The 26,865-nt window shown below is 38.3% G+C and overlaps 2 protein-coding genes and 1 non-coding gene across 6 annotated transcripts; 2 read left to right on the forward strand and 1 right to left on the reverse strand.

Annotated features, from left to right (window-relative positions):
• Window positions 1-1,960: 1,960 nt before the first annotated feature.
• LOC103706947 (cytochrome c1-2, heme protein, mitochondrial-like) lies at window positions 1,961-12,330 on the forward strand. Of its 4 annotated transcripts, XR_005506784.1 has the most exons (11): window positions 1,986-2,142; window positions 3,752-3,848; window positions 4,099-4,319; window positions 4,643-4,922; window positions 5,008-5,079; window positions 5,951-6,067; window positions 6,179-6,244; window positions 6,344-6,503; window positions 7,826-8,335; window positions 11,843-11,885; window positions 12,013-12,330. XR_005506784.1 is itself a non-coding variant. In XM_039115307.1 (8 exons), exons 2-8 carry the CDS (start codon window positions 3,789-3,791, stop codon window positions 6,458-6,460), a joined length of 933 nt encoding a protein of 310 aa, XP_038971235.1. In that variant the 5' UTR covers window positions 1,986-2,142; window positions 3,752-3,788; the 3' UTR covers window positions 6,461-6,679. The 4 variants fall into 4 exon arrangements, 1 of the variants encoding a protein (XP_038971235.1); XR_005506785.1 differs by lacking the exon at window positions 7,826-8,335 and having other exon boundaries at window positions 1,961-2,093; XR_005506783.1 differs by lacking the exon at window positions 7,826-8,335.
• Window positions 11,154-11,285, forward strand: LOC120104488. The gene has a single exon (XR_005506882.1). It is a non-coding gene; the product is annotated as a small nucleolar RNA snoR137 (small nucleolar RNA).
• A 1,871-nt stretch (window positions 12,331-14,201) lies between the features above and the next one.
• Window positions 14,202-26,288, reverse strand: LOC103706925 (nuclear transport factor 2-like). The gene is made up of 9 exons (XM_008791201.3): window positions 25,880-26,288; window positions 25,549-25,683; window positions 18,068-18,374; window positions 16,636-16,898; window positions 16,319-16,511; window positions 16,071-16,192; window positions 15,916-15,981; window positions 15,312-15,387; window positions 14,202-14,746 (listed from the first exon to the last, which is right to left on the reverse strand). Exons 1-9 carry the CDS (start codon window positions 25,916-25,918, stop codon window positions 14,523-14,525), a joined length of 1,425 nt encoding a protein of 474 aa, XP_008789423.1. The 5' UTR covers window positions 25,919-26,288; the 3' UTR covers window positions 14,202-14,522.
• Window positions 26,289-26,865: the final 577 nt, after the last annotated feature.

Below are 26,865 nucleotides of genomic sequence, written 5' to 3' on the forward strand. Positions count from 1 at the left end.
TTATGTCAAATCGCTTTTACCCGTCATGAAAACTATTCCACTTTAAGGCATGCCTCAACCCCTCCCACATGATGAACCTTAATGTTGATAAAGTCAAGCTGGTCATCCGTTAGGGTAAAATCCGTCTTGGAGCTTTCTTGAATAAGAAAACTCGAAAGCCTCATGCAAGGGTTCTTCACCTGAAAATCTCGAAAAAAGTAAAGCCTCCGAATATGAGCTACTAAAGCTTTTAAGCAGAGGAGCAGGGTTTCAATTTGAAAGCCAGCTTGAAGCAGGTGAACTATCTAAAAAGCCTAGAACTTGAGTTATTACGACAAAAGCTTATATAGGCTAAGGAATTAAAAAGCCCCAGAGAGATTGCCCGAGAGGGCAACAAGTTTGGGTATGTCTGTGGATGGATAGGGTATAGCAGATCTATCGGCCTACAATAGGAGATAAAGGCATTGTAACGAGCCTCACTATTATGCATGTGAGGTAGGGACTACTAATGGACCATCATGAAGAAAGTGATCTAGACCACAAGCCAAGTGTACTACGAGGGTACAAAACTATGAAATATATTTTTATAATTATGTTACCAACTAAATGAAGGGACAAATAAATCGTAGTGAATGTTTGCTATTTGAGGAGACTAGTGGAGGACATAATAGATGGGACGGATTCTAATACGACTTTCGGCAAATCAATTAAACTTCTCAGGGACTGCGAGATTTAGTCCCATTACTCAATGGACTAGAAGAGAAGGATTGGAGAATGGATAGGATAATTAGCTAATAGGGGGGATAGAAGGGCAAAGAGATTCGTCTACAGGCTAGCTTGAGCCTAAGATTGAGTGCTTTTGAGAATGAAGTTTCTCGGCATTTGATTCAAAATGCTTAATGCTAATTTAATTACATAAAATCAATGTAAATAATAATATCATGGTTTAGTCCCTTGCAAAAGGAGCACCCATATTTGACCAATGAGCGAAGCTTGCAGTGACAATAATATTTTTATAATGGATTTGCTCTAAGATTGTTACTGACCATCATAGTTGCCCTTATTTATCTCAATATATATGATTTGAAATTATTTCCTTCATTATACTAGTATTATAATAGAACTGATGGCTAATAGCGGAAACAAATGCACTATCTTTCAATTAAAAATATTTTTTAAAATATCATGTTTTAGTGTAAAAGTAAAGAAATAAAGATTATTTTTCTGTATTATATAAAGATCTTTTTAAAAAATAGTGGAAAAGCTCCTGCTGTTGTCTAGATGCCCACCATAACTGCGTGTCAAAAGAACGACCATCGCCTGAAACTGTTACAACGGCTGTCATGTTGAACCATGATTGGCGAATGCCCGGCCAGCCGCCGGTCCAAGATCATCTCTTCAAGGGATGGCAATTTATAATTCGACCTAGCAACCCGACCGACGAACGACATGCTTTAATCCGACTTGGATGTGGCATAAACAAATTTAGATCGCATATAGGTCAATTAATCTAAATATATTTATTAAATAAGTTGATTCAGATTCAAACTTTTGACATGTTTAATTTGTTTTGACTCATTCAATAATTCGATCGAGTTATGATCCGATCGTTTATTCTGTTTGAAATCTATTTATTTTTTTGACCACCTGCTTAATCTACTTAAATTTAATTTGTTAAAAATTCGTCTAATCTATTTAATCTTACTTGATCTATTTAATAAATAGATTATAAATCGAATTAGATTATCTGTTTAATAAATTGGTTAGATTGAGACTTAAACTTTTAACCTATTTAATAAATAGGTAAATTTTGAATTGATAAATTTTTGATTCGATCTCCATCTAACTTGACCGGGTCTGGTCCTATTGCCGCCCGTGGTTGCTGGGGCTTGAAATGTGGCCGTTGCCGAATAGGAGTACGTGGCGCCGTTTCCATCGTGCAAACTAATTCGATTTGGTGTCACGGGTGGAGCAGCCGATCCATCCTCCAAAATATCGGTGGCTCTTCTCACCTCGCCCCTTGCTCTATCGGCCCCGGCTGATCCATCTCAAAACCCTAGCCATGACTCTATCCCGGATGTCCTCTCTGTCCCCTCCCGGGATCTTGCTTCCAGGCAGGCGCGTGGAAGTCACGTTCTTTCTCATTCCCTCGATCTCTCTCAGGTAGATCCGAAGCATATTATATCTGTGTCCTCTCCCCTGTATTTAGCGATTAGATTCGCTCCAGTATTCTCTCACAATTCTATTTTTTCAGGCTTTCCTTTTACTTCCGATTTTTGATGATCTTGAGACATGCTCCAAATGTCGTTAGAATTATCTTTGCGATCGGTCACCGTAAATGTCATATAAAATTGGTTTTTCTACACTATATATTTTATGACATTTCATCTTAGTCTGCTCCAAGTTACAATTTTTTTTAAAATGTAATTAGTTGAGCCGTTACTGTAAGCTGATCATGAAATTTTATCGAATGTTTAGATTAAAGTGGATGGGATAAGACTCGGAGTTTAAGTACTCCGATGCCCAAAATCCAGACGTTTATTTCTATTAGTTCCCAACAAGTGATAACGCATAAACTTTATTGCGCTGTTGGCTCCCCATCTGAGAAAATAGTTGGCTGTATTTGGAGTGCAAGTCTGCTGCTTGACTTGCTTCATTTTTCATTCCCTATTCCTTATAAGTCCTCAAGTAGTCTCATTTTGCTGAATTTCAGATCTAAGATTTGTTTAAATCAAGAGTGAGCTGATTTATCAGCTTTAATCAATTTGAGAATGAACAGTAATATTGTTAAAATTCCTTATTCATGTTGTGTTGCTGAGATACTGGTGTCCGCGTAGATGTAAAGGGGCTGATTGAGGTTTAGGTTGATGAGTTGACTAAGTTGATATCTTGTTATAGGGTTCAGAATTAGAACTTTGATTTCTAGATGGAACACCAAAGTAGAGTCTTTGGCACCATCAAGAAATCACAGAACACGTATTATCCTGTCTGGTCCAATATCATATGGAGAGATTATTAATATTTAATTAATCAACACATATCAATATATGGCCAGTGATAAAACAAGTTCTGCCTAAATTGAAACTGTGGGCACAGACTTTTCCAGCCCAATTTGGAACTTGCTGTGCAATATGGGAGCATATCTGTAGTGTGCTTATTCCATGGCTAGCCCGTGGATGATCTCTTCTATTGTAACTTGCCCCAACCCAAACTCAACCAATTAACAGCCCTAAACATACCTTATTTCTAAAGCTTCAGTCCGAAGTCATTGTTCAGTGTTCCATGATATCAATTTGGTGGACTGCTCGAAACGGATCATATCGGATTTTGTAATTATTTTCTGTACAGTGGTATCAGTCTAAGCTATGAGTATTAATTCGATAAATGTTAACACATACTGATAGAACATTATCTGAACCTCAAAGTGACTTTCAGGATGCAATATTTGATAAAATTTTTATTGTCAATGTGATAAAAATCAAGTTTTTCATGTGCTTTAAATTAGAAACTAGTTGACAGATGTAAGTCTAAATGGAGAATGATGCACATATTATAGCAGTCCTAGTACAGGGTAAGATGTGCGTGTGCACCTCTCCTTGGAAAATTCAAATCTCTTCCATAATGCATTTTGATATTTATTTTTGGAGATCAATGTATCTCAGAATTTCTCCTCTGCTTTGTGCACTGTTTTGAGTAAGGGAAAAATCTTGATCTGACCTCAATCTGGAAATTCATATGCCTTTTGTCTTACACTCTCTTATTGCGTATGCAGAGCTACTTGATCTTCACTCTTTGAGGAGTTGACTAAAATGGCTGCAGGAAGAGCCATCCACCAGCTTTTGAGGAAGAGACCTCAATTTCAATCATCTGTAAGCATCCCATCTGCTTCCCCATTCCCTTCCTCCACCCAAGTACTTAATCTTCATTACACAAATAGATGAAACTTGTTCTCTGAGCAGTAGGCGAAGAACAAAAATTACTGATGGCCTTTCCAGTTATTATATTCCTCTGGTTAAAGGGAGTTCCATTTTCTAGTTTTGGTGGTGGTTTCTAGTCAAGTTGCATTAATTTTATTGTTTCCATTCTTTGTGCATTTAACTATCTATCGTTTATATGCAGGCCCTGTTTTTGCTTCCATCTTATGTGTGTAAGCAAGATCAAGAAAGCGTTGGATCTGCTGGTGTGAAATCACTAAGAGCATTGGCATTCCTTGGAGCAGGTGTTTCTGGTATATTGAGCATGGCTACTTTGGCATCTGCTGATGAAGCTGAGCATGGCCTACCATGTCCAATCTATCCTTGGCCTCATAAAGGCATTCTTAGTTCCTATGACCATGCATCGTAAGTGGAGTACTATCTCTATATTTACTAAATTTTTTTTCTCATCTCTGTAAGATTCTTATATTTGCTATACTGATTTAATTATATATTACCTGAATTTGAATGAATTTATGCTTTGAGATCTGCTGCATCAACTTTGAAGAGATCTCTTGTTATCATTTAACGGCTAACCTGAGTAGCTTTGTAGCTTGGCTGCAAAAACGTTGTCCGTTTTAGATAACTAACATTTTGTTCATCTACACAATGAAAATAAGCAAAGCTGTATACTAGATTTAATGTGGATGTACAATGATTGAAATACTAATTATAATGAACTTGAGCAGAATTCGGCGCGGTCACCAAGTTTACCAACAAGTTTGTGCTTCTTGCCATTCAATGTCTCTGATTTCATATCGAGATCTTGTTGGTGTAGCATACACTGAAGAGGAGACAAAGGCTATGGCAGCTGAGGTTGAGGTGGTTGATGGGCCAAATGATGAAGGTGAAATGTTCACACGTCCTGGTAAATTAAGTGATCGTTTCCCTCAGCCATATCCAAATGAACAAGCAGCAAGATTTGCCAACGGCGGAGCATATCCTCCAGACTTAAGCCTTATCACTAAGGTAGTATCGCTTAAAATTTTGGACTCAGATTTGCATCAGTGTCTGTCTGGTTCTTTTACTAATGTTCTTATGCATATTCCTTCAGGCACGACACAATGGCCAAAACTATGTTTTTGCCCTACTCACAGGATATCGTGATCCTCCTGCAGGTGTTTTGGTAATGTTTTTTCTCTGTTCTTTAAGTATTTATTGCGACATTTTTTTCCATGTCCATCACAGTTCTTGTCTCACTTTGTTTGGATGATAATTCTGGCATATCTGATAAATTAAATGGAGCTATGGCTCAAATAAAAATTTTTCCTTGCACATTTAGTGTTAGGTTCCATGGGACTGAGTTTCAATACCAGCTGTCTTTTAACATAATGGGAGGAGCAATTCCCTAAAACATTGCCATTCTCCCTCCATCTATACTCATTTCAAGTCTATGAAAATTTTGGAGAATTGCTCCCTGGTTGGTCGAGCTTAACTTGCCATCACTAGTCACCCAAAAGCATCGAGAAAGGTCCAGCATATCTTTTTATATGATCAGCGGTCTCATTGTTGCTATGCCCTGCATCGTGTTGACTTGGTCTAGTATTTGCCTACCAATTAAACTTCTAGGTTTCATCATTGGCCCTTCTCATGTCTCAGGCTGTCTTTGCTGAGAAGAGCACAATCTTTTTAAGTGTTGGTGTAAGGTTGACAGTGACACCTGTGGTAAAAATTTCCACAATCTCTCGATTTCTTGACCTAGAGCTGTGGTCCATTGCGAATCCTATTTTGATGGGAAAAATGCTTGGATGATGATTTTATTTCCTACTGTTGATTGTTTGTTTTCTTCTGTTTTGCTGAAGCTGCATTATCTCTCTCCTGAACAATATTATTTCTGTTGTTGTCATGTTTATATCTATGTCATGCATAGTCATGGATGGTAAAGGGTTGTTCGCCCATGCCCTCTACCGTATGCAGCAAATATTCAAACGTTCTAATGAATGCTGCAGTGCCTGTTAATTGAGTGAATATGCTAACCAGCTTATCTGGACCTTTAGATTCGAGAAGGTCTGCACTACAATCCTTACTTTCCTGGTGGTGCAATTGCAATGCCCAAAATGCTCATCGATGGTGCAATCGAGTATGAAGATGGCACTCCAGCAACTGAATCACAAGTAATATTCCTAACTTTTCATGTTTATATTTCTCTGTAGTTGTCCCTCTAAAATGTAATGCTGCAAGTTCAAATAAATTATGGAACTTACTATTTCTTTTGTCATCGTTAGATGGGGAAGGATGTTGTGACATTCTTATCATGGGCAGCAGAACCTGAAATGGAAGAGAGGAAACTGGTAATTGGGTTTTGTTGTAGCCTCTTTTACATTTCTGATGTTCATTTTCCATCATTCAATCAAGGTGAACATTAAGCGTGTATTTTCCTTTTTATGTAGATGGGTTTCAAATGGATCTTTCTGCTGTCGCTTGCCCTTCTCCAAGCTGCGTACTATCGGCGCCTGAGGTGGTCAGTTCTAAAGTCAAGGAAACTGATTGTTGATGTTGTCAACTGATCAACTTCTTGGTTTATTTAACAATATATCAATGTGGAAGAAGGTAAATCAATAACGAGTTCCTGTGATGTACATTGCTGTGATTTAAAAACTGTCTAGGCAAGGCAATGATGATCATTGATGTCCCAGAACAGTTCTTTTGGAAGTGTGTAATCTAATCCAAAAACTTTATGCACTATTTCTAAATTAGCAGAGTTTTCATGCTATTTGGCTTTCAAATTTCAAATTTTCTGAACATATTACAATTGGTGAAATAAATTTCATCATGCTATGTCTATTTGGATTGCTAATTTTTGTGCAGAGACCTTCTGGTGTCTCAAGTTGTTCAGAGAAGTATGGTAGGCTAACTACAACATTTGATCTAGGTTCAGGCTCTTGGTCACTTTATAATCCTCACAAAATTCAGATCTGCACTAGCCACATGGAAGATGAGATTGTTTTTTTCTTTTTTCTTTTTTTGCCAAAGGTTTCAAACACCTGGATTGGAAATTCAAACAATAGAAACTAAGCTATCAGCTGAAGAATAAGCCTGCCAACAACCTTACGAACTAGGGCTGACCACCATAAATCAGTTGTTGGAATTCCTAAACCATCCCTTCCTTCGGCCTACAAACATGTTCCAAAAATTATATGGAGCTCACTGCCCGTGGTCTCGTGCCCCTACGGAAAGCATTGACTTATCCTGTTCAACCAAGAGATGAAACTAGCCCGAACAATGGCATTAGAAATAAAATGAATTGGGGTAGGAGCATTATGGGGCTATGTATGTGTTTAGTCTCACATTGTCTATATATTGGATAAATTTTGAGTACTTATACGGGCCAAGAAATCTAAATAATATTTTAGCTAACCTTATTGGATGAGGTTTGAGTCGTTATAATAATATCAAAGCAAACCCAACCCATGAGTCATATGGAGTATAGGATATTGTGACGCAAATCTATTTGGATGAATCATGGGCTGATCATGGTATTTATGATTGGAATTGAATAGATTTGGATCTTTAGTTTGATGAAAATACTAGAGCTTAAATGTGGAGAGTATTTGAGGACCAATACGGGCGTGCATTTAGTTTCACATCGACTATATACCGAGTAGATCTTCAGCACTTATGTAGGGCCAAAAAATCGAAATAGCAACTTCTTGGCTATTTTTTTCAAATATGGTTCCAGGTCATTACAAGCTTTGTACTAATTTAATCATGGTTAAACAACTTGTAATGGATATAGTTTTCCATTTCCTTGAATCAAGATGACTCATGATGTGGAATCTAATAGGTTGAATGTCTTGAATAATGATTCTAGCACCTTTGAGAGGGATGCCAAGGTAACAACCAACCAGTTCAATCTTTTAAATATGTAGCAGAGCAATAATGTTTTGAAGCATTGCGGGGTCAATATGTGGAATGAAGGGAATTGAGTATTAAGACAAGTTGACGGCTTCGATCGTAAGCTATTGTAAGCTATAGTTCTGAATTAACTATCTTGAAAGTAAAGCAATCCTCATTGTTGGCTCTTGATAGCAATAAGCAGTCAGAAAGAAAAGGTCATGCCTGCTGTCATTGTAACACAGCGGAGGCCATGGCGCAGAAAGGATGGTGTCTATATGTACTTTGAAGGTATCTCTTTTATTATAAAACTCCGCTTGTATTTTTCTTCTAGTTACCAAAAAAATTATCATAGCAATGCTTTGTCATCTTTTAACGCATCCGCTGATCAGTAGCACCCATTGGATCTGATGGTTAGATCTGATAGTTGATACTTCAGTTTTGGTGGCGAGCCAAGACCGAGCACTAATACTTCTTTGATTATGTCGGTTATGATATCTGTACCAATCACCAGCTGTTAGCTGGTGCACAATGCTACTGCACAACTGGTAACGGAACTTTTTGATTTTTTTGATAGATATGATTGTTTGTAACTGCTTTAAGCATGCTACCATGTGTTTTTCCACACAATACAATTTTCTATTGGCTTCTGTGATTTGATGAAATTATTGAATTTTTGAGCTGATATGATCACCTTATTTATTATTTTGCTGTCTGAGATTTTGAATGTTTGTAGTTTGTATTGCTAAATTATCTACTATGTCCATCAAAACATCAGAGAAGTTTTTTTTGGTATCACATCTTTTTTGCTTTCTCCATTTGCAAGAGAGTTTTGATCCATTTGATGATGATAGAGAGATTTTTTTCTGAGTGAAAATCTCTGTAACTTGTTGGAGCGAACCCATTATGTTTTGTATGTTGTAAGTGAATGTCACAAAGAAAGTCTTTGGATGTTAATGTTTCTTTTGAAAGTGCAATTCTTCAAGGAAGTACTTCGACCTAGAAACAGTCTCATATTCTATTGCCCGGGGAAGCAATGTTGTTGCTGTTACTGTTTGGGATTGAACATGAGACATGCATATTCCTTTATTCTTTTGGTTTTTTATTTAAACTAAGAATCAGAGAAGACATGTTGTTTTCTACCCAACTGCCTGTTGCTACAAGGAGTGGCTAGTGTTAGGTGTGACGAAGGAGATTTTTCTGGGTGAAAATCTCCTTAACTTGTTGGAGCAAACCAATCATGTTTGTAAATTCCTAAGTAAACGTCACATAGAAAGTCTTTGGGTGTTGATGGTTCTTCTAGAAAGTTCAACCTTTCAGAAAGTTCCTCCACCTGATGGCAGTCTCATATTCCATTTCCTGGAGAAGCAGCATTGCTGCCATTACCTTTCGGGACTGGCCATGAGACATACATACACCTCTATTCTTTTGTTTTTTATTTAAACTAAGCATGGAGTAGATGATTCATTTTTTACCTAGTTGCTTCTTGCTACAAGGAGTGGGTGGCTAGTGTTAAGCATGACGAAGGAGATTTTTCTGGGTGAAAATCTTCTTAACTTTTTGGAGCAAACCAATCATGTTTGTAAATTCCTAAGTAAATGTCACGTAGAAAGTCCTTTGGGTGTTGATGGTTCTTCTAGAAAGTTCAATCCTTTCAGGAAGTTCCTCACCTGATGGCAGTCTCATATTCCATTGCCTGAAGAAGCAGCATCGCTGCCATTACCTTTCGGGACTGGCCATGAGACATACATACATCTCTATTCTTTTATATTTTTATTAAAACTAAGCATAGAGTAGATGTGTTTCATGTTTTTACCCAACCACTTCCCACTACAAGGAGTGGGTGGCTAGTGTTAAGTGTGACGAAGGAGATTTTTCTAGGTGAAAATCTTCTTAACTTGTTGGAGCAAACCAATCATGTTTGTAAATTCCTAAGTAAACGTCACATAGAAAGTCCTTTGGGTGTTGATGGTTCTTCTAGAAAGTTCAATTCTTTCAGGAAGTTTCTCCACCTGATGGCGGTCTCATATTCCATCGCCTGGAGAAGCAGTATCGCTGCCATTACCTTTCGGGACTGGCCATGAGACAAACATACACCTCTATTTTTTTATATTTTTATTTAAACTAAGCATAGAGCAGATGTGTTTCATTTTTTTACCCAACCACTTCCCACTACAAGGAGTGGGTGGCTAGTGTTAAGTGTGATGAAGGAGATTTTTCTGGGTGAAAATCTTCTTAACTTGTTGGAGCAAACCAAACATTTTTGTAAATTCCTAAGTAAACATCACATAGAAAGTCCTGTGGGTGTTGATGGTTCTTCTAGAGAGTTTAATCCTTTTAGGAAGTTCCTCCACTTGATGGCGGTCTCATATTTCATCGCCTGGAGAAGCAGCATCGCTGCCATTACCTTTCAGGACTGGCCATGAGACATACATACACCACTTTTCTTTTATTTTTTTATTTAAACTAAGCATAGAGTAGATGTGTTTCATTTTTTACCCAGCTGCTTCTTGCTATAAGGAGTGGGTGGCTAGTGTTAAGTGTGACGAAGGAGGTTTTTTTGGGTGAAAATCTTCTTAACTTATTGGAGCAAACCAATCATGTTTTTGTAAATTCCTAAGTAAACGTCATATAGAAAGTTCTTGGGTGTTGATGGTTCTTCTTGAAAGAGCAATCCTTCTAGGAAGTTCCTCCACCTGATGGCAGTCCCATATTCTATGGCCTGGAGGTGCAGCATTGGTGCCATTACCTTTCAGGACTGGCCATGAGACATACATACACCTCTATTCTTTTGGTTTTGTTTTTTAAATTTAAACTAAGAATAGTGTAGACATGTTGTTTCATTTTTAACCGAACTGCTTCTTGCCACAAGGAATGGCTAGTGTCAGCTGTGACGAAGGAGATTTTTCTGGGTGAAAATCTCCTTAACTTGTTGGAGCAAACCAATCATGTTTGTAAATTCCTAAGTAAACGTCACATAGAAAGTCCTTAGGTGTTGATGGTTCTTCTTGAAAGTTCAATCCTTTCAGGAAGTTCCTCCACTGGATGACAGTCTCATATTCCAGCTCCTGGAGGAGCAGCATTGCTGCCATTACTTTTTGGGACTGGCCATGAGACAGACATGCACTTTCTCTTTTGTTTCTTTATTAAACTAATCACCACCAGATGCATGCTGTTTCCCACCTTGCTTCTATATGCACGTCTGTTTTATGGTAACTTGAAAAGCAATTTAAGTAGCATAATGTCTTATTTTTAAGTCTTCACCATTGTATGTTTAACAACTTTTAGACTCTTGCTTATAGGCCCTGCGGTTAAAGAATGTCTTGTAGTTCATCACATTCTTCATTCGCTTCTTATGTTTTTGAAGTTGCTTCCCTACTGGATGAGTGGCCTCCATTGGGTCATTTCTCAGTGAGAAGCATACATTTAACTTGGCCAGTATTAAACAGCATGGTGCTTTTTATTGTTGCATTGTGTTACCTGTCTCCTGGTAAATGTCAAATTAAAGAAGCATACATATGCTGGCTGTTTAAACTTTAGGCGGAAAGCACTTTGAAGATTTCATGCAATTTAAGTACCTTGTGTCCGCTGTTGCATGCATGAGTTAGGTTTAGCTAGATGATGTGTATTCTATCATGGTACATGCTTTTAGTTTCATTAGCTATATTTTCAGTAACCTGGCTGTTAACCATTGTGACCTCATTGTCTCGGCACCTCAACATGCCCCATGAAATCAACATGGCTCCTGTTTTTTGGGGATGTCGCCCAGTCTATTACACTTGGATGACTATATAGCCACATGAGATTATCAGACGCCAATCTATTACACTCATAGAAGAATTGTGGTTATGTAGTCACGGCTTCTTTTCATCATGCATTTGCTGTATGATAATGAAACAGCTGCTTTTGGCTATTTTTGTTTATTAATGTTACCTAAAATTACACTGTCAAAATACTGTTTGCATTCAAGCTTTTGCACCAGTTGTGTTTTACATGCTCTTGCGATTTCAAAGCTAGCGAATTTCTGATATTTTATATGATTGCCAATCTTGTAGATAATGCTGGAGTTATTGTCCATCCAAAGGGAGAAATTGAAAGGTGAAAAATTGATCTCATTTAAATGATTTAATTATAGTGCTCTGCTTGTGTTCGTTTGTGTTCATGTGTGAGCGTGCTATTTGTCAGAATTATATTTAGTTGAACATTTATTATTGTGTCATTGCAGGTTCTGCCGTCACAGGACCTATTGGGAATGAATGTGCTGATTTGTGGCCTAGGATTGCCAGTGCAGCCAATGCCATTGTGTAATGGTGAGGCTGGTAGCTACATCAATTATGTAGATTCTTGGCTTGATTGCTATGAAAAAAATTTAGGTTGAGGGAATTTGTTTAGCTCCCCTTGTTTTGACTCAGGTTTGATGGGGTGCCTTTCTTCAGTGATTTATTTGTTGATCCCAATTTTTCAAAAGTGATGTTTTTGATCTTTGTGAATTCTCTGAAGACTGTTGGGTTCAAGATTGTCTTTGTTCAATTTCTGTTGTGGATGGACTGGAAATGCCCTTTGTTTAATTTTTTTTTAATTGAATGGGTCGTTACCTACTTTTCTTGCACGTCATACTAAGATCCCAAATTAATAAAATAAAGATAAAATAATGAAATAAAAAGTGCGGTCCTTACTATGCGATCCAAAATTAATAAAATAAATAAAACTTCTGGTAAGCTCAAAAAAGATCATGGTCATCCAGTTTGAAATTGCATTTGGCCGGTGAGGGCATGAATACGTGTAAACGCATTCTTCAAGAGCGGAAAAATCGGCAGCTAAGATGGTCTTTCGTTGTGGGGGTCAGCTGGCTGCCGAGATGACTTCGAAAGTATAGTGGGAGTGGCTGGCTCTTATTTTATTTCATCTTATCTTTTAAAACTCTTGAGCAGGAGGAACCAGCCCATCTTAAGGCTTGCTGCAGTAGGAGGGCGGCCCGACATAGCAGTACAATGGGAAGCCATGTCATTCTTTTGCAAAACCGAAAATGAGATGATGAGATAGAGAAGAGAAAATATATCTTATTTAGTCTTGGATCTTCCTTCCGCTGAATCAATGTGATTTTTGAGTTCTTAAGAAAGAGGAGCGGCGAAAATCTTGTCCTGCTTTCGCAGGTTGCTCGAGCTTTTCCAACAACAAATAACATTTTTATACAACTCAAAAGAAGAGGCCTGATTCAAAATTGGGTCAACCACCCAGTTTGAATGGACCGGCTGGTTCTAGGCCGGTTTGTATTAGTTTTGGCTGGTTTGGTATTGTTTCGAAGCCGGAACTGAAAAATATAAGCAAACCGATCTGGTTTCGCACCGGATTAGCTCTGTACAGCCCGAACAAGATGATTCGGTCTGATTCAGCAGACCATAGATATGGTTATTAGTATAAACTATGGTCCTTTATGAATCCATTCCCTCCGGACAACGAGTTTTATGATAAGCATCCGGAGAGACGGAGGAGAGCGAAGCCGAAGTTGAGGACCATAGTTTTCTTCAAGCGAGCGGTCGTTCTATCTTTATAGGTTGCATGCCCAGGTTAGTCGGGGAGGTCATCAAGGAGGGCAAAGCCGAAGTTGAGGACGAAGATGCGAATGGTGATAGCGGAGGCGCCGGAGAGAGAGGCGCGTACTTCACCAACAAGATCTGGGATACCTTCGTTAATGTGCTCGAACGTTCACAAATGCGGACGGAAGACACTTTTTTTCTTCCCTTTTTTTTTAAATGGGGTGGGAGGATCCACTGATAACCGTATGATTCTCTCGGTACCTTAACAGAATTTTATCTTTCTTGTTTGCTTTTCCGTCGGAAAATGCCTTTTTTTTTTTTTTTTTTTAGGTAAAAAGCGGTTATTCATTCATATAAGTCTAACCTGAATACACCCAAAATGCTTTGCGAACGCAAATCCTGCATTGTTTTATCTTACTGTTCCTCACAATGGTTTGCCTGACATTGTGAGCACCTGTACCACGTGGCTTGGCCTCCCTTTTACTCCCCAAATAACCGAAAAAAAACCCTGTACCTGTACACTAAAAATATAGATAAATAAAAATGTTACAAAGCACTGGACACCGACATAAAAAGCATGGTCATTCAGATCCAATGAGTAGATAAAGGTATAGAAAATTCGACAAGGGCTGAATGATGTTCATTTTGAGCCTCAACACTTGCAACAGCAGAGCAGATCCCCCTAAATCCATCCCTCAAGTCCCCCAACAAATAGCCTCGAGATTCACGAGTTACCAATCAAGGAGACGGATTGTTACAAAAACATGATATAGACGACATGCAAAGGAAGATGAGCTCCTAACTCATCAAGAAATAATACTTGTGTCGTTGCAAAAACAGATTGATCTCCCCAACTTTCCACTCAGACACAACATCATGCATCCAGAAGGCAACACTTAAACTAAACTAACCAAATGCATCTCCTGTATAGCGTTCAGAAAACCTGAAAACAATTTAAAGTGATTTTCAAAGTCAAAACTTAAACCATATATTACCAACTTTACTGCTGCCCTTCTACCCTTCCAAAATAAATTAGGAAAAACAGGAACAAGTCACAGGCGCCTCAATCTCTTGCGGCCAAGTAAATATGATTCAAAAAATGAGGATCACATTTTGTGAGCTAAGGACCAACCACAAGCATGCTGGAAAAAGAGGCCATGCTTCAACACCTTAAAAATACCTAGCAAACTCATGATATCTAAGCTGCAGCTTCTGATGAATGGTGTTGCCCATTCCTTGTAACTTGACTTCCCAATATGCCCCTTCCTTGGCGTGGACCTCGCTGATGGAATCCATTTCCCCTTGGCCTACCACTGTAGTCCCTGTCATTGTTGTCTGCTCCACCGTTCCTCCCAAAACTCCTGCCACCGAACCGTCCCCTTGGAGGATCTGACTGGTATCCACCCCTACCCCTACCCCTTCCTGCCCAAAAAAGATAGAGCACAGCAAAAGAATCATCAAACCCATTAACTGAAATACAGAAATTTAAAAGCATCCGCTGCCTATATATATATATATAAATTTATGCAGCACACAATACTTCTTGCAAGACACAGCAAATATAGAATATTTATCCCTAATCACCAATACATAAAATAGAATCCCTAATATTTGCAGTTCATTCTATGAAGATTTTGATTATTGCACTAACTTGCTGTATTTCAACATCTTGGTGGGCACAGCTTCACAAAATATACTTCATGATGAGAAAACAAATTTCACTGATACGAAATCTTAAGAAATTTCGTGGTATTGTCATCATGTTGAATTCAAGAAAAAACTGAAAAATTCAAAAAAGATGAAAGCGAACGCATCCATCATGTAAAATTATATTTTGGCGAAAAAAGATATCAAACTTGATGTCTCAGTCTCTCAGAGCTTAAATAATTGTCATTATAACACACTATGAGCTGGCACTAATAATGATAGCCTTTTTGGTTTTTTTACGCAATGAGAGCGAAATGGATCAGATAAAGTAGTTACTTACTTCCACGGAACATGCCACTGTTAGGTCTCCGCTCCTCAACATATATTTGCCGCCCATTTAACTGTATTGGAGATGCCTGGATGAAGAGTGAAGTCAAAAGACAATGAACATGGACCTTTAGTCGGAAGACACATCCAAAAGAGATGATGGTGTACAATGGTCTCATGACAATAGGCCCAAGCAACAAAAAAAAAAAAAAATAGTTGAATCATTGACATCTATGCTTCATATTTAATGAAAATGATGCCTATTATTTCTAACAAACAATATAGATTTTGAAAAAACATAAAAGAGAAAAAGAAAAATCAAGAACATTCATTCAGTAAGAGGTCCAAGCATACATATCAGACTCCTAACACCCAACAACCAAATGTGCAGTATCCCCAAATTATAGGAATCTTCACCAAGGCAATGATGTTAACTACAGAATATTCCCAGTAACCCTTTGATTGATTTGAATGCTCTGAAAATAACTATTTTTAGGTGATTCATGGCATGGTGCAAAATATCTGCAAGGCTTTCTGTTGGAAATCAATCCCAGGAATATTTTGAACTAGGTAAAAAGTATGAGGCTCCAATCCCATTACAGATAGATGTGACCAACCTTAAGGGCATTCTGAACAGCCACAGCATCCTCAAATTCAACAAAGGCATAATAACCACCAGAATCCTGCAAACTCACATAAATGCAGTCAACTGGATGTTAGATTCCTTTCAAGGTAAGGCAGAAGTAGAGTAAATAAAGCAATCATCATGGACCTTGCGGCTCCTGACAGTAACACCATCAGGCTTGAGTCTACCAAAGTTTCTGAATTCATTCTCAAGATCAGATGCAGATACAAAAGAGGGCAGGTTTCCAACATAAACAGATTTCTCTTCACCTGTGATGATGGACGTACAATAACATATCAAAATTTAATACCCATATATGTGTGTGTGTGTGTGTGTGTGTGTGTGTTAAGCAATGACTATAGATACAAGTATTAAGGCCTTGAGGGAAACAGGACCTTCATCTTCTGGTGTAATAACTTCATCCACTATCTCTGAATTGGACTTCTCAGGTGCTGCTGACAAGGAATGATAGGACTGCTGGGGAGTTGATTGTGGTGCTTGATGCCTGTCAGGAGCCACCATAGTAGTGTTGCTTAAAGAAGTCCGCTGAGATGCAGGGTTGCTAGGTTGGCCTTTTACAATTCGCAGCTGCCACCATCACATCACTATAAATGCTAAATATAAATGCTAAATGGTAAAGAGATGAAAGCAGAACCAATCCCGAGAAACAATATAGAAATAACAGCAGCATGATGCAAGGAACGGAAAGTACAATAGAAGCATAGGTTTGCTTTCGTGGTTCTCCCACATGGTCCTCTGCAGGGGCAGGAGAAGGGTCCTGCGCAATGTTGATCGCATTTGGAAATGAAATAATGGGCTCCTTTGCAGGGGTATCATCTATTCGGTCATCATGCTCGCAGACTTGGTGCTGTGGCTCAATGACGCTGTAGTTATCGACTGTATCACTTTCTCCTGCCTGAACAGAAGCTACATATTCTGTGCTTTGAATTTCTCCACCCAACATGTAGTCAGAAACTGCCAAAGCCATCATTTTATAGTGTCAAAGAGATGGAATTGCAAATGACATGGTAAGGCCAAAAATTTGACAATGAGTAGTAACATGAAACAGCAGAAAACAATCTTATGAATTAACATAGGAGCAGATTCTGAATTTCTCACCAATATTGATATTAAAGACTCAATTTTCATGACTCGTGTGAATGTTGACTGCCATGGATTTAAGTGACAGTGGACAAGGCATGGAAATGGAATGGGCTACACAATACATACCATGCCAGTTCCTTGTCCGCATATGGCAATGCCTCAACACTGGCTGTAAAAAGTACATAGCATGCTCCCATTCCAGCGCATGCAAAATGGTAGCACGGCATGGAGATACCATGCCAATGACAGGTCCAACAAGAGACACTTAAATCCTCATTTATTGCATGTCAAAACTATTTCACTATTTCACTATAGGTTCTTATGCTCAATGCAAATTTATAAAAAATCTTGCAATAGAATAATGCCATCAGCCTAGAAAATTACCAGTTGATCAGAAATGCCCCAACTGAAAAACAGCCAGGTAGCTGCACAAACCTTACATAGGCTGAAGTTTATATGGAAAAGAAAATCATATACAATTGATGAAAAATATATTTACAGTATTAATCTGTGAAAACTTTGATGATGTTCATTGCAAATTGACTCAGACAGTGCTAAGTACTAATAAAAAAAGCATAAATTAAGCACTTACTCCTGTTTAATCTGTTACAAACCAATTTGGGGGCATTCTGAGTACAAAACATATGAACCATTATAGTGAATGAATAAATAAATAAATAATACCTATTGATATATGAAATAAGTGATAAAGCAAATATTTAACACATAAGTACAAAAAAGTAAGCACTGAAATTCAATTCAAAGAAGGATTGAGAAGTATGACCCTCAAGCTTCAACCTGTTAAAGAGGAAAACCCTGCATAAATAGACTAAAGAAAAAGGATAGAACAAACTAACTACACTAAAGTGAACAGTCATATCATTTTATTGGTAGGTCAAAATTAGGTTGCTAGTGAATTGTTGAATTTTCAGTTCAATATTACAGGTTACACGAATAATGCACCCGCCGTCACATAGCAAACTAAAATAAGATAGAACCAAAAGTCAATAATGAAAACATGTTCTACCATGGAACTGTACCTGCCTCAGGAACTGAACTGGGCATATTTAAATTGTTCTCGTGATTGTTATGGGCTAATATGGTTGCTGGGTGCTGATGCAATTGTTCCTCATCAAGGTAGTGAAAGATGTCATCCAGAACAAAATATCCTTTTTCTTGTGGAGCAAGGAAAAATGTCTGAACAAATTTCCTTCTAGCATTATAGTCCCTAGTTTGTACAAAACCAGAAACCATCACGAGAACACCTCCATTCCAAGAATTAAGAGAATGAGCTGTCTTGATCTCAATCCCAGTAAAATTCAGTGACATGATCAAAGAATGGATTTGCTGCAAAAGATATATGAGCAATCAAATACAGTTACTGCTAGGTGAGGTTCTAACGTACACACCTACATGCATATAAGACGCACCACATATATATATACATATTTTTATGACCATATGCATGTACATGCATGTGTCTATGTGAATACAGCATTGATCAAAGCAAACTCACACCACCCTAGACTTAAGGCTAAAATTGGGATGAAATGACCTATATATGCATGGAGGGGAAAAAATCAGATTTTGCTGACAGATGGATAGTTACATACAAGCCTGCAAGATGTTACAGATGATGCTAACATAATAAGTGCTAAAAAAAACTGTTTTTACATATTTACATAGACAGATTACATTAAAAAAAAAAAGAAGAAAAAACAGTAAAAGCAACAGTGACACTATCACGTAACTATTAGTGCAAGAACATAAAAATCTAGAGAACTGAGCTAATGCCCTAAGAATGTTATTAACTAGAATAAGCACATAATAAAGTATGCACATAAGAGGTTTTTTCGGAAAACATGAAGCACCAAAATTAACAGTGGAGCTAGAAAGACATCTCCTAGTAGCATTCATAGGCATATGCAGCTCGGAGCATATGACCAATTTATGTGACATTGCGTTTCCATATTTTTATGATAAAAGGTTCAAACAATACGTTCGGCTCTTATGAAACTCAATTCACATCTTCTCCTAAAAGAGTCTATCTCAAGATTGTCGGACTTTCAGCACCTGGGCACCTCATAAGACTAAAATATATGCAGAGATTAACCTAATCACCTGAGATGGTTAACCTATATACAAATCTCTTGCTCTCATAAATTATTGAGGAACAAAGCAATGCATGAATGAAATCCTTGATTACAAATCATGAATGGTGTGCGCGAGTGTATTGATTTAGCCATGTTATCTACCTCTTACATGTTCCACCAAATGTAAGCATATATTTTGCATAAGGCCAATCATATTTCTGCAACCGAGTAGCCTATTTCAAGTTCTATGTTAATATGTGATAAACCAAGAACATAGAGTAGGAAGAATCCGGGTAACACCCATAATCAGAGTCTGATATTTCTAGCTTCACACTTTTCACAACGTTTAAATAATGGCTGTTGCATCAGGAAGTTTTGGCCAACAAAATTAAGTTAGATAGTTATCTTGGTCATCAGGATGACCTATATACTAAGCATTGTCAAAAGACTGGTGCTGTTTTCTACCTGTAATTTTTTTTAAAGTTGTTATTCTGCAATATCTGAACCAGAAATAACTATCCCATAGACCAAAGATCAGTTTAGGATACATTCTAATGCCAAAGTCATAAAGTCAATGTACCTTAACAAACAAGTTAGCAGGTTATCTGGAAATTTCAAATCAGCAACACAGTGACCACAATTTAGAAAATCCGCAACTTATAGACATCATCTTCTATTATGCTGAACTAGTTGACCACTCAGTCTCCCCAGATGTTCAATTTAACTACTTCAACCCAGAGACAACAGACAATTCCCTGTCTTTTTCAGAAGAGGGAAAGAAGATGAATTCTTGATATATTTCAATCAAGTTCACAAGCTCATTGGGCTGCCCCATAACTTGAGAATTAAGTTCTTGCTTTTGTCGATGGCATCTCTTCACATCTCAGCTATTGTGTTCCCAGTGCTTTGTCATCTCTCTTCTTGAAGCTGGAGATAGAGCTTCACAATCAAAACTATTTTAACAAAGATATCTTGACCAGACCCGCCGTGACACCTCTTTAATGTTAAAAGAATTAGCATTATCAAATTTTGGTGATTGAGGGTAGGCCTTGGCGCAAAAGTAAGGTTGCTCCACTGTGCCATGCGTCACGGAGTTGGAACGCGGAAGCAACCTCTCAGCACACAGCGGTAGTACATTTGACCCTTCTCAGACTGTGAAATAGCAGGAACCTTGTGCACATGGATGCCTTTTTTTTTCTGATTATGGTGATTGTTCAACAAACTTGTGAAACACTTATAATTCTAGCATAATCAACCTCAACCTTCTTATACCTGCTACACTTATGCTATGTGTTTGCACATTCTTGGTCCAGAAAAGTCTGAACTATACAATTGCAACCCTTAATATTGAGTTATATGACATGGGCCTTATTGTCTTCTACAGGACAGAACCATCTACATATCCATCACTGTTTCAGAGGATACCAAAAGCTCTCAACAAATATTGAACCTAAAAGACCACACTTCAAAGTCGCTGAGCATTTAGTTGTGTTTTTTTTACCACAAAAGACAATTACGCATAGACTAGTTTCAAGTTTTCTTATGCAACTAACAACACGAGGATTTTTTATGAAACTCTAACAAAAACCATGCATCTTTGTTTGTCTAACAAGAAAGTAGAGTATCACAAAGATATATTACTAGACACCTCCTTTACATCAACAACAACTTAAACTTTTCATGTTGCATTAGAGTTTTGATGTTAAAACTTGACGCCCAAAATCATTTCTACACAGACAACCTCGGTGAGGCAACAAGGTTTGATCATTATCCTGATACAATTATTAAAACTATATCAAACTAAGTTTGCTACTTTTTCATTTAACTTATATTAGAGCATACATAATTTACATGAGCACATCTTGCATACCACAATTGCAAAATTTACTGCATTTTGGTTTGCATTTGATGTGATTCCAAGGACAAGACAATTGAACTCTAACTAAAACCTGATTTGATTTCATATCTGTTGTACACACAAGTAAAGAAGTAAACATTAATAACAAAACAGAAAGTATTTAAAGAGCTTACACCCTAGACATCATAGGAAAGTTTACGAGGTTGATGTGTCTGGCTCAAGTATAGTCACATTCAATGCAATAAAAATACTACAGATTTTTCCCATTCCATCTTTCCATTTATATTAATCCACATAGCCCACCTAAGGAAACACCCAAGCAACTTCGAAATCCTAAAATATTAAATTTAGAAATTCCCTAACTTAAGCCTATGACAACATTTGACATGCTGAGGCCATGCGCTCATAATGGATTCTTGATGACCATAAACTCTGGTATTAAATAACAACATTCATTTACCAAATTAGAAAGCATTAAATTAGTTTTTAATTGAAAAAGTATTCCTAAAATACAAAATCTGGCATATAGTTGTTGTCATACAAATAGCCGAGCTGAGCCGAGTCAAGTACTCGGCTGCTTGGGCATGGCATAGTATACAAAAGAGTTACTTAAGCTTGGGTCGAACTCAGGCCAAACTTAAGGTCAGCTATTCAAGCTTGGCTTATATAAACCGAGCTTCTTACAAAGGTGAGCTAAGCTTCCCTTTAGTACTTTCCAAACCTCTAATTTTCAAGCGTAGCTTATTTATGAGCTTTAAAATCTGTTTGAGCCTAACTCATTTATTAACTAAGCCAAGTGTAAACAAGCCTATTATGAAGTTGATCCCAAGATATTCGCAAATAGCTCAAATCATGTGTGTCCATGTCTTGTTCCACTTTGGTGGGAGTTTCCAGAAAAATTAGAACAGGGAAGCCAATGTCCTTCTTTCAAGAAACTAACTCCAAAACCTGAAATGCTAAAGGACAAAATCTTGCAGGAACTAGGCTCCCGACGGATGAGAGTTCAAGATGGACATCGCAAGAGGGGGGCAGAGAGGGACGGAAGGAGATAATTCTTAACTAAAGGTTCTCCTTGACAATCTTAATAGAACCACCTCCATTTTTAGTGTATCATAACATTTTATTTGTGTTCTTCTAGGAAAAGAGTAACTCTAGCAAAAGAGAGGTTTATTTATAAATATCCATAAATTGAATTCGTAGCCACTTACCAATTTGACCCCAACTTGAGTAACTAATAGGCACCCACTCTTAAACTTCCCTCGGTAGGACAGTAAATAAGGATCGGCTCGATAGCTACTACTTTGAGCCTGAGCACAAGTGGCTTGTAGAGAATAAAAGGAAGCTCGGTTCGGCTTGACAAAAGTTCATGCAAAACTTATATGAGAGCTTTGAACAATTTGTGTGACGCTTGGCTCGAACTCGAACTAGGCTCCACCATTTTGTATATTGAGCAAAGACCGGGTAGCAAAATATTTAGCTCAGTTCATTTGCACCCCTATTCCTAGAGGGCATTATCTTGGTTATCTAGTCAACTCGCTCAAGCGGGGCCGCCTATGCCCCCGCCATAGCATTTTGTATCATTTTTAAGCAGCAAGGATAAGAATGACAGACAAATTAGTAGTAGAAGTTGCAAGTTGATATTTCCCAATGACTTACTCCATGTTATGTTCCAATTATTGGAATATAAATGCATCTTATTGTTTTCCTTTTATTCCTTAGTTTTAAAGAAATTATGATCTTTGTTCTTAGGTCACCTTGACCTCTATACCTAGGCGCTAGGTGGTACCTTGGTCGCATGTTGTCACCTGCAACCTTCTAAAAAATTTACTTTGACTCAAACAATTTAGTTTGCCCCCAATTTAATCCAAGTTGCTTAGAAAACTCAATTTATGGATCTATAATTAACTTATTGGTACATTAATACTCCCTCCATAAGTGAATAGGATAGAAAAGGTTGCAGGGGCTCAATTTGGTCCATATATTATGTGAGGCTATAGAATATAAAACTCTCAAAACATGTATATCTAGTCTTATATATCTCTATCTATTTCTTTAAAATTGGAGTACGTTAGGTTGCCCAGAAGAAGGATACCTGAACTAGAGTTTCCCCTGAAGTGGGCACATCGGCGTGTTGGCTACCTAAAGTGACCGCCAAAGTGTAGTTTGCCGTGTTTGAGATCCCCCTCTCGTTCCATTGTAAGTTAAAGCCACTTTGGTGACTTCAGAGGGGAAGGACCAAAGCCACCCGAACTAGGCCACTTCAACTTCTACCACTTTCACCAACCAAATACACCCTTAGTAGAGTGATGATGTAATCTTAATTAACAATGGCCTTCAAGTAAGTTTCTTGTTCGATAGACAAGAATGTTGGATATCATAATGACCACATTTGGAAAATTTTCCAAGCCGTGTAAAGAACTTTCAAGATTATCCTTCATAATTAACTACATGTTAAAGAAACAAATCATCTACTTCATGTTCCACCTTGGCCCATCTTCCATTTGCTTCCATACAATTATGAATGAACATTTGTTACCTTAAGTATTTACAACTGGTAAAAATTTCCCTTCTAGACGCCCAGAGTTGGTCTCAGAAAGGCTCAAATTAAAATGGTTTAATTTCATTAAAAAATATAATCAAGAACAGTACCATAACTTGTTCGATCATTTTTTCCACCCCATGCCATGGACAAGCTTTTATTAAGTTGTAGACCTCCATTAATCAAGGAGAAAAACTACAGAGCCACGCCTACTTTTGCCGCTCCTACTTCCTGCACCTTCTGATGGATATCCACGTGAAAACTGCAAGAGATTGAGATGAAACCAGCTACTCCAACTCCTAGGCAATAAAACAACATTATTCTAGATATACTCAAAGCCCACTTCACAACCAATGCCCCTCGCTCATCTCTTCTCCCCCATGTTTCTCTCTCTTAAACCACTAGATGGCTGCATTGAGTTCTCATTCTCTCCCACCTCTCTATTTTTCCAATCCTATTCCAATCTCATAAAGCTTCCCTTGCTAAAGACCAATCACACCAATTCTTTTCATCTACATGAAATGCCTCTTCTTCCTCCCACAAAACAATAAAATTGAGTCTCTAGATTAGAAAGGTTTGAGGGAGTGGTCAGAATTGGGTGTTATAAGTCTCAAAGAGTTAGGAGGAAAAAAGGGGAAGAATTAGAGGAAGAACAAAGGAACGAGTAGTGATAAATAGTGAACTGAGGGTTGGATATAAATAGTGACAGAGGGAAGGGATAGATATTAGAAGTGGCCCATTTAACCCCATGGAGAGACAAAAGATGACACTAGAGAGGATAAGCGAAGGGTTGGACATAAATAGTGATTTTAGAGAGATAAGCAGGGAGTAGGAAGAAATGGGTGATGATTGTAAGCAAGTAATTTTGAAATATAAATTCATTACATTTAAGTCACTCGAATGGGTGCTTTTTGATGCATGATAACTATAGGAAAGCTCGACGTGGCATCCTATCTTTCCTCTTAATCAAGACACCATGCTTTGAGATCATACAAATGTGACATGATGATTCCAACATAAACAAATCAGTTATGACAAGACAATAAAAATAAAGAATAGGAAAAGAAGAAGAAGAAGAAAGAAACACAAGAAAATCTTTTCTTTCCTTTGATTTAATCCAAGTAGGTCCTCATAATAGTGAAACACATGCATGCATACAAAAACAGAAATATGGGAAATTGACATCATGAAGGGCACTTAGTTGATACCATACAACTACTTAAAAATAGTTGAACAAAAGACAACAGATCACCAACTCAAAACTTAAGAGTTAAGACTATTTCAACTTGATAAGGAAATCTTATAACTTTTTTTTTTGTTGATGAACAGGAAATCTTATGATTGACTCTAACAACTGGCCCGAATACATCAATTATTCAACTAAAAAAATTCATAAATTTCAGCTAACACTTCTTTGGAACAATCAAACAAACACTTTACAACTCTTATCCAATGTCTGCATGTTGACCCAAGATACTCGGCATGTGACATACACTACCTGAGTACAAATATGGACCCCCCTAAACATATGCTGTCTAATCACCTTCCAGACCAAAGCAAAAAAAAATACAATACTAAGAGCTATGCGGCCTATATTTTAATTACAACATAAAAATTAAAGGCACTGCTAAAATTTAGGCTTCCTTCGCATATCACAAACAAGAGCAAGGTGAATTGCCGCCTTTTCTTTCAGAGAGAGAGATATAGAGAGAGAATGTTAATTCCACAGAGCAATAAACACAGTTACAATACAGAAACCAAGAACTGAAAGACAAAATATTAGCCTTAGTAGTGATAATCCCCGCTCAACCACATGCATATGCCATTTTTTCATAGGATCTGCAATGGTACAAGTAAGAAAACTGAAAAAAAACACAACTTCAAAACATTACCACTCAAACATTCAACCAACCATAGATTTTCTTTTGGGTGGGGGAGCATTACTTTCCTACAATTCCAAATTGACATCTAAGTCCAAGAAAACCTTAAGAACAACCATCAATAACCAATATAGACATTAATTGAAACTACCATCATCGTCGTTGCAGTCTCAGTTCTGTCACCATCGACCCGCATAACAGTGCTCGCATCGTTGTAGAACTGATAGACCAGATTCGGCTGCTGCTGCAGAATATGATAGTACTGCCCCACGAAAAAGGTCCCAACCTGCAATCAAGAAAACAAAAATCAAAGATACAATAAAGAAAAGCATAGTTAGTTCTTCTGTGACACCAAAGAGATCCAAACCTGAAATCAAGAAAATGGAAATAAAACAAAAAACCAAGGAAAAAATCGCGAGAAGCATAGGTAATTAGACCGAATCCCTCATTCCGCCCTTTGTTTCTGTTCTCGATTAGATTACCTGTACGGCACTGACTTGACCCGGAAACGCGTCCGCCATTGCTGCTCTCAACGAGCATACAGCGAGATGGATTCAACAAACCCTAACCCTAGAAAGCTCCCCACGAAACCCTAGCTCCGCAGAGACCGAGGAACGCGAGAGACAGAGAGGGGCGAGGGTGAAACCTCGCGATCAAGAACCAAGATCCGTCGAGGGATTCGCCGCTCGAGAGGGACTCGGTCTTGGATTTCCGAGGCGGCGAGCGAAGGACGGAAAGAGATCGAGAGAGAGAATATATCCAACACGAGAGAAAACCACAGCGACCTTCCAAAAGATCCCTCCCCCGTCCTTCCCTTTCTGCTCTCTTCCCCTGCTTTAAAACGCACCCTCCCCACTTTATCCCCTCTATTTCTCTCTCTAGTCTCTCCACTACAGCTCGGCCTGGTTTAGACTGAGAGCCCCGGTGGGGCGCTGGGAAGACATCTCCACCGTCGGATGGATGCCCTTGTCGCGATTCGCGACGCGTCACCCAGTTTGGAAGGCTGGCGTGGCTGGAGTGTCGGCTTTTTGTCGGGACGCTGAGATACGCGGAAAACAAAAACGAGAAAAAATCTGGACCGTCCGTGGGTACGAGCTGGTCCGTGGATACAACTGGGAATTTGGTGCGGGAGCAGGATCTCGGTGGACTTGCCTTTCCTGGTGGGTCGGGCCGCTGCTACCAGCGACCGGCCATTCTTCTCTCTCCCTCGGCATTGTAGCAGACAAGAGATTTCGCAGGAGGCTTAGAGTGAGAGGTTGCAGTTTCTACAGATGATATGATAGTGGTTGGCCAGTTTGCGGACATACCAGAAGGCCATTAGAGTGACTTGCACTGCGCATCAAATCTGGCTTGCAAAGAACACTCGTACGTTTGAAGAGCACAGGGAGTCACCGAGATTTATCGCGGAGTCCACTTGAGTGCAGGCGACGGAGATCAGGCCCACTCCCTGATTCGGGACATAGGAATG

Source organism: Phoenix dactylifera, chromosome 18 (assembly GCF_009389715.1).
Source record: "Phoenix dactylifera cultivar Barhee BC4 chromosome 18, palm_55x_up_171113_PBpolish2nd_filt_p, whole genome shotgun sequence".
Taxonomy (NCBI): domain Eukaryota; kingdom Viridiplantae; phylum Streptophyta; class Magnoliopsida; order Arecales; family Arecaceae; genus Phoenix; species Phoenix dactylifera.